Source organism: Sapajus apella, unplaced genomic scaffold (genome assembly GCF_009761245.1).
Source record: "Sapajus apella isolate SASKATOON/1434 unplaced genomic scaffold, GSC_monkey_1.0 scaffold4, whole genome shotgun sequence".
NCBI lineage: Eukaryota > Metazoa > Chordata > Mammalia > Primates > Cebidae > Sapajus > Sapajus apella.
The window spans coordinates 12,720,096-12,728,229 of record NW_022436944.1 but is presented as its reverse complement, the minus strand read 5'-3'; the positions used below and the strand labels follow the sequence as shown (position 1 = coordinate 12,728,229).

Here is an 8,134-nt window from a genome sequence, read left to right as displayed (position 1 = left end):
GCATGCGCCACCATGCCTGGCTGATTTTGCATGTTTAGTAGAGACGGGGTTTCTCCACGTTGGTCAGACTGGTCTCGAACTCTCGACCTCAGGTGATCTACCCACCTCGGCCTCCCAAAGTGCTGGGATTACAGCCATGAGCCACCATGCTTGCCACAGGCAAAAATTTTTAGAGTAAAGGCAATTAGTCACAGAATTTTCTTTCTTTTTTTTTTTTTTTTTAATTAAAAATAGAGATGCGGTTTCACCATATTGCCCAGGCTGGTCTTGAACTCCTGAGCTCAAGCAATCCTCTTACCTTGGCATCCCAAAGTGCTGAGATTATAGGCATGAGCCACTGCAACCAGCCCATAGAATTTTCATTCACTATATAAAGTCTTTTTCTCCTACAAAAGATCCATTTCCCTTCCCCGAAATAAACAAGGCTCCTTGAAGACAGTCTTTATAACCCATAGTCAAAAAAGTTTTTATTCACTTAAGTGGGAGGGAATGAGTTCAGTAAATTAATTAGTCTGCCCTGCTATTAGACCTGCCTCCTCAAAAGCAGAATTCCAGGAAAGAAAATGAGCTATCCATGCCGATTCTACCTAGCTAACAAATTGGGGGAGTAATATGAAGACTCTACTGGTGGCTTGATTGGTGGAAAATGAAAGGGCTCTCAGTCTCAAACCAATAATGATTACATAAAATATTTGGCATTGTCAAATCAGGCAGATAAAATCTAAAGTAAAAAAGAGCCAGCACTGTGGCTCACAAACGGTAATCCCAGCACTTTGGGAGGCGGAGGCGAGAGGATCACCTGAAGTCAGGAATTTGAAATCAGCCTGGCCAACATGGTGAAACCCCATCTCTACCAAAAATACAAAAATAAGCCAGTGTGGTGGTGCACATCTGTAGTCCCAGCTACTTGGGAGGCTGAGACAGGAGAATCGCTTGAACCCGGGAGGTGGAGATTGAGCCAAGATTGCACCATTGCACTCCAGCCCCTGGGCGACAGAGCCAGACTCTATCTCAAAAAAAATAATAATAAAAATAAAATAATAGAACATAGTCTGCAGTAGGTGTTTTGTTTTTATTTTTGTTTTTGTTTTGAGATGGAGTCTTGCTCTGTCGCCCAGGCTGGAGTACAGTGGCGCAATCTCGGCTCAATGCAGCCTCCACCTCCCAGGCTCAAGCAATTCTCATGCCTCAGCCTCCCTAGTAGCTGGGATTACAGGCATGCGCCATCATGCCCAGCTAATTTTTGTACTTTTGGTAGGAACGAGGGTTTCACCAGGTTGGCCAGGCTGGTCTCAAACTCCTGACCCTCAAGTGATCCGCCCACCTCAGCCTCCCAAAATGCTGGGATTATAGGCATGAGCCACTGCGCCTGGCCTGTGATAGGTATTTAAAATCCTCTCAAAGAGAAAATAATTGTGCCTTTTTATCTACCAAAGATATTAGTTAAAAAAAAGTCTCAGCAGTTACAATGTACGGTATCATCTTCCCTTCTCTAACTAATATGCTTCGTATTAAATATATGAATGATAGTTATCAGATTATTTTAAAAGTTTATTTTCTTTCTCTAATAATAAGGTAAAATATACTTTGGAAATCTGCATGGAATGTTTCCAACAAGTTGTTTCTTTAATTTTAGCAGGGTTATATAGCTTTAGTCACTCTTTCAATTACTTGGAAAACACAGGATTCTCCAAAATACAAAAACAAAATTTTCAGCTTTTATATCAAATAATGGTCTCAACCATTTAATACAAAGCAACATACTTCCTCGGGTTTCTATTAAGGCAAAATAAAAGTCACTCACAGAAAAAAAAGGTTAAATGACTAAGATATGTCTTTTGTAGGATATAATTCATCCTTACGTTTTCTCTTCTACCAGTAATGTGTTATCTACTCTAATTCCTTCAAAGTTTCAAGTTCAATACGGTACTACAGATGCAGAGATTTTATGGTTTTCATCATAGATTTTTTTTCAACATTATTTTCAGGATGCTTTAAATACTTTCACAACTACTACCTCAGATTTGTGATTATTACTCATAGTACAGTCCACTTTCAAAACCATGATTTTTGGATCATGGCTCTCCCAAGATTTTACTCTGTTCAGAAAAAGAAAAAAAAAAATACATATCCAGAGTTTCACTCACTATTCAGGGGTTTTCCCACAGACACCTAGATTAAAAACCTTGCAATAAAGGGGTAAAATCCAACAATTCCTTCAGATTTCAAAGATGTAGTATTTTTAAAAATTGAGAAATATATTGAAAGTGTTAAACTTTTTATGACTGATCAGGCAAAATTAAAATATTTACAATGGGCAGGGCATGGTGGCTTATGCCTGTAATCCCAACATTTTGGGAGGCCAAGGCAGGACGATTGCTTGAAGCTATGAGTTTGGGACTAGCCTAGGAAATATAGCAGACCCCATCTCTATAAAAAATTATTTTTTTAAGTAGCTGGGCATAGTGGCCTGTAGACCTATTAGAAAGACTGAAGTGAGATCCTTTTTTGTTGTTGAGACAGGGTCTTGTTCTGTCCCCCAGATAGGAGTGCAATAGCACAATAACTACTCACTGCAGCCTTGACCTACTGAGTTCAAGCAACCCTCCCGCCTCAGCTTCCCATGTACCTGGGACCAGTGGTGTATACGACCATGCCTGCATTAAAAAAAAAAAAAAAAATTGTAAAGATGGGTTCTTACTATATTGCCCAGGCTGGTCTTGAACTCTTGGCCTCAAGTGATCCTCCTGCCTCGACCTCACAAAGTGTTGTGATTACAGGTGTGAGCCACAGCGTCCAGCCTAAGGAAGATCTCTTGAGACTAGGAATTTGAGGATGCAGTGAACTATGATTGCATCAATGTACTCCAGCTTGGGCAAAAATTAGACCTTGTCTCTAAAAAAAAATAAAATAAAATATTTACAATGGAAGGAGTCTGTGGTGTTACTTTTAGGTAATCTCAGAAGAACTTTTCAAATTCAGATGTATATATGTGGCAACCAATGTGCATATGGAGCTACTGACATAAGGAGAAAAATGTTCAATTTAATATTAGCCAGTAAACATATGATGCATTAACTGGAGGAGTTAAAGTCCATACTTGAGGATACTGTTTAATTTATCAGGATCAATCAATCGAGAAAAACACCCCCACATAAAAATAGGATAGTATCTTTTAGTACTACTAGTTTATAACAAACAGATCCTCAGATTTAGGTAGATCATTTTTAAATGCCATTAGTGATCAAAGTATGTAACATAGTTGCATATAGCTATTAACAAGTTATTTTGGTATGTATTACATACATGTATTCAAATTACCAATAATTTTTTGTGTTTATTTCTAGAGCAAATTAATTAATGGTTTTCACCCTAAAGGCTTAAAATGTTTTAAAACTTCAAGTAATTAAGATGTATTGACATTAAAACTATGTTTAAAGGCCAGGCACAGTGGCTCATGTCTATAATCCCAGCACTTTGGGAGGCCAAGGCTGGTGGATCACTTGAGGTCAGGAGTTCAAGAGCAGCCTGGCCAACATGGTGAAACCCCGTCTCTACTAAAAATGCAGAAATTGGCTGGTTGTGGTGGTGCGTGCCTCTAGTCCCAGCTACTTAGGAGGCTGAGGCAAGAAAATCGTTTGAATGTGGGAGGCAGAGGTTGCACTGAGCCGAGATTGTACCACTTTGGTCCAGCCTGGGTGACAGAGCAAGACTCCATCTCAAAAAAAAAAAAAAAAAAAACTGTTTGAAAATATATATAAAGTTCTAATATAAATGGGAAGAAATAAAAGAATAAAAGGTTATTACGGCAATCTGAGTTTCTTAATCCAAAAATTAAAACTCAAAACACATCTCATATTTAAGAGTCAAGTGGGATTTTTCTTTATTCAAGTAATCATTTTGACTATAATACACAATAATGGACAACCATGTGACAAAGTACGGTAGTCTATGGTTTGGTGTAGCCTCTTTGCCTCTAGGATGGGATTTTTTCCAGGTGATTCTTCAGGATCTGACATCGATGCCCAACACAGGCTTTCCAATGGCAACGTATGAGCTCTAGAGGTCAATGCCCCTATCTTTCTTCAGATGCTGTGTGCCATTTTCTCCCACCCATTGTATCCTCCATTACTTATAAAAACCCCACTCTAAAATTCAACCTATGTTATAAAATTAACAAAATCAGGAGTTAGCACACATTTTCCCACAATGATAAAGACTCATAACTATCTTGTTTCCTCTAATTTTTGAAGGATTTATATAATCTGTAAAGAGTCAGAGTAATACATAACACAAAACATGCAAAGAACCTGCTCACTGGGTGTACATAATATGCTGGAAATTGCCAAAGTACTCAAAAGCTTAATTGTCTTGAAATAGTAACTGTACACGTTATAGTATTCAAACAAAAGGTAATGTGTTAATAAATGAAAATACAGTACCTGATTTGGCATTAAATTGTGAGATCTTTTTCACTAGTAAAGTGCTTAATTAAGAAACATTTTTCCACTATTAGATTTAATTTGTCAAAGGCACAGAATATCTTTGTCTCTCTCTCTTTAAAATATTAGTTTTTTAAATTATGGTACTGCCCATTTAAATTTTACTTAATCAGAAAGCTTTACTGTTTTTTTCTCTCAGTAATTAAAAAAAACTACTTGAATAATTTAATTTTTATTTTTAAAACATTGCCATAAACATACACACAACACTGAATTTGATCCCTTCCATTAGCTGTCTGTGTGCCATAAAGCACTTGTGACAGAAAACAGATGTAAGCTTAGGATAAACGTTTATAAGGAATCAAAATATCTTCAAAAAAGAGGGGGTAGGGGCAAAAGGGGGTAGAGGCAAGAGGAATCAATAAATTTAAAAACCATAACTTTCATTTTATAAAAAATAGTTTGAATAATCTTCTTATAAATCTTTAATGCTTACAAAAGCAGGAAATACATTTAAAATAGTCTTTTTAACACAGATTCATTTGTACAATGTGGTCATAAGAAAAATAACAACTAAAATGACATGTCAGTAGTCTATAATTTTCTTCTCAGCAAATTGCACATAAAATTTAACTAATTTACAATTCAAAATAAGATTTTAACTGCCAACGATGTCAGACTAGTTGTGGTTAGTACCTGAATATCAAGCTCTTCTCCCTTGTATATATTGTACCAAAATTTTAAATGTAGCTCAGTGACAAGTACTAGTAACAATACTTGACTATATGGTTACCACCCACGACTACTGCACTGCAACTTAAAACATGCTTTGGTCAGTAAATTTAAAAGATATAAATCAAATAACAAGATCAAAAAAGTGGTTTTAGAATTTCCTGACCTTATGTAAACTTTAAATACGTCAACAAGGCAAAGAAAAATATGATCAAATATACAGAGAGATTTCTATTTTTTCAACCATTTGGCATTTTATATTAATAATTTCTTTGTTTAAAATAATATTTTCTACTACTGCGCACTGATTATCATTGCTCTCTGAATTGAAACTAAACTACAATTACCTTTCTAGAATGTCCAGTAGTGTATACATCAATTGCTCCTTTTGCACTTCCATGAAGATGATCCTTCATCCTGTAACTTTTTAAATTTTGGTCCAAGAAAGAACCACCAACCAAATCCAATGAAAACACAAATAATGGACTCCACGTAATAACCGTCCAGGGCCGTAACACATGAGCCACCCAGTTTTTTGCAAAGCTGTAAAAAGAAAACTATAATAAAAAATCTACAATTTCAAAATGAAAGTATTTAGCAATTAACATGCTTCTACTTTACAAACAATTCTAATCAAAATATATTTTTCTTAAAACATTTCAGAATTTCACTGACAAAATATGTTAATGTATCTTAATTTCTCTAATGCTACTAACAGGATTAAAAATAATTTTCAGCTCTTGCTGTAAACAATACTCATTTTCTTTATTTTTTTTTTTTTGAGATAGGGTCTCACTTGTTGCCCAGGCTGGAATCCAGTGGTGTGATAATGATTCACTGCAATCTCTGCCTCCTGGGCTCAAGCAATCCTCCCACTTCAGCCTCCTGAGTAGCTGGGACCACAGGCATGCACCATCATGCCCTGTTAATTTCTGTAGTTTTTTTGTAGAGATGGTGTTTCACCATGTTGCCCAGGCTGGTCTTGAACTCCTCGGCTCAAGCAATCTGCCTGCCTCAGCCCCTCAAGATGCTGGAATTACGGGTATGAGCCACCAAGCCCAGCTGGATACCTAATTCTCTTTTCTTTTGTTTTTTTTGTTTGTTTGTTTGTTTTAGAGATGGAGTCTTGCTCTGTTGCCCAGGCTGGAGTGTTTTGTTTTGTTTTAGAGATGAAGTCCCACTCTGTTGCCCAGGCTGGAGTGCAGCGATGCCATCTCGGCTCACTGCAACCTCCTCCTGCCAGGTTCTAGCAAATCTGCCTCAGCCTCCTGAGTAGCTGGGACTAGGGCATACACCACCACGGCTGGCTAATTTTTCGTATTTTAGTTGAGATGGGGTTTCACTGTTGCCTAGGCTGGTCTCGAACTCCTGAGCTCAGGCAATCCACCCACCTCAGCCTTCCAAAGTCCTAAGATTATAGGCATGAGCCACGCACCCAGCCCGAATACCTATTTTCAACATGCAGCTTTCATATTTGGTAATGTGAAGAAATTTCCAGTCCAGATACTCTAGAAGTAGACTAATGTCACTTTGAAAGAATTTATAAACAAACCAGTCACTATTCAGGTTTAGTTATATGAACAGCCAATGAACATTCCCCTTTTCTACCACTACAAAACTTAACCTATTAATTATGCATTTATCTAGTGCCTGCTGTGTAGGACAGTGATCCTCAAGGTGGAGGAGAGATCGCCTTTACTCTACTGAGAAGTGCCTTTAAGTAAACTAGTCTTGCTGATGTGAATTATTATAATCCTCGGTTTTGATGTGAAAGAAAAAAATATATGTAGATTTCTATACCAGAACCTATGGGCAGATAAAAATTTTTAAAAAGATATAGTACTTCTAGAGGCAAAACAAAGAAATTAATATCTTAGTATTAGCTTAATGTTATCTAAAATTAAAACATACTTACCTCAACAGCATCAGGTGTTCGACAATTCTGGTTTGATGCTCCTACACACTCTTTTACTGTGAGGGGATCTACCAGCCAAAGAGCTACTGTAGAAGGCCAATTTCCTCCCAGATTGGACACGGTATTTAAAAGGGTCATGTATGTTCCTCCAATAAGTGGATCACTAACCTTTGCATTGAAAGCCATTATAGAAACATACATGCTGTACACAGTAACCTACAAGAAAAATGTAAAACATCTTTAGTATGATCATAAAACTTAAAAAGCTATAGTCTAAGAACATCAAAATCATAAACCTGAAAATTAATTTTCATGATATTTATTGAACTCAATTCAACAAATACTTATCAAGCACCTACTATAGGCCAGGCTTTAAGATCACAGCAATACAAAGATGTGACCTTGGTTCCTCTGTGACCTTGAATAATTTATTCTAGGCTGGAAAACAGGGAATAATTATAAATACAGGAAGTATTGTAAATAGAAGTGCACACCTTGTGCTACTGGGGCATAAACATAAATGAGAGATTAATTCTACCACAAGTAGTCAAGGAAGACTCCATTGAGAAAATATTAGATGAGGTGGCATTAAAGGATGCATAATACATACAGCAAAATACAAAACCTCATGTTTGTACTGTACCTAAATATACATCACGTATCACATGTGTATATATATGCATTTATATGTTTGCATTTATTATACATCTAAATACTCAAATATTTAAAGAAATAGGAATACATATATATTTTCTCCTACATATACACAAGAAAAATATTTCAAACTTATATAACAAACTGGAGAAAAACATCTTTAAGAGGCAAAAAATACTTAAAAGGCAAGAATTAACCTTTAATTTAGAAAGATGGAAATAAACTGTTTCCATGATAGTATTTTTTTGAATACTGTTTTTGGGGGTGTTCACAGAAAAAGGAGTTCCAAAGTCAAATAAGACAGAAAAACATTAGCTGGGCATGGTGGTGCGTGCCTGTAATCCCAGCTACTCAGGAGGCTGAGGCAGGAGAATTGCCTAAACCCAGGAGG

The 8,134-nt window shown here is 36.6% G+C and overlaps 1 protein-coding gene across 6 annotated transcripts in view; it reads right to left on the bottom strand.

Annotated features, from left to right (window-relative positions):
• Nucleotides 1-2,836: 2,836 nt before the first annotated feature.
• SLC33A1 (solute carrier family 33 member 1) overlaps nt 2,837-8,134 on the bottom strand; it is a 25,995-nt gene continuing 20,697 nt past the window's right edge. For 2 of the 6 annotated variants that reach the window (XM_032262619.1, XM_032262591.1), the window contains 2 exons: nt 7,090-7,305; nt 3,859-5,717 (listed from right to left, as the gene is read on the bottom strand). In XM_032262619.1, the coding sequence (XP_032118510.1) occupies nt 5,550-5,717; nt 7,090-7,305 (384 nt within the window). In that variant the 3' untranslated portion in view covers nt 3,859-5,549. Of the gene's footprint in view, nt 3,017-3,858; nt 5,732-7,089; nt 7,306-8,134 lie in introns of those variants that run through there. The other 4 variants (XM_032262574.1, XM_032262610.1, XM_032262583.1 and 1 more) reach the window with 4 other exon arrangements.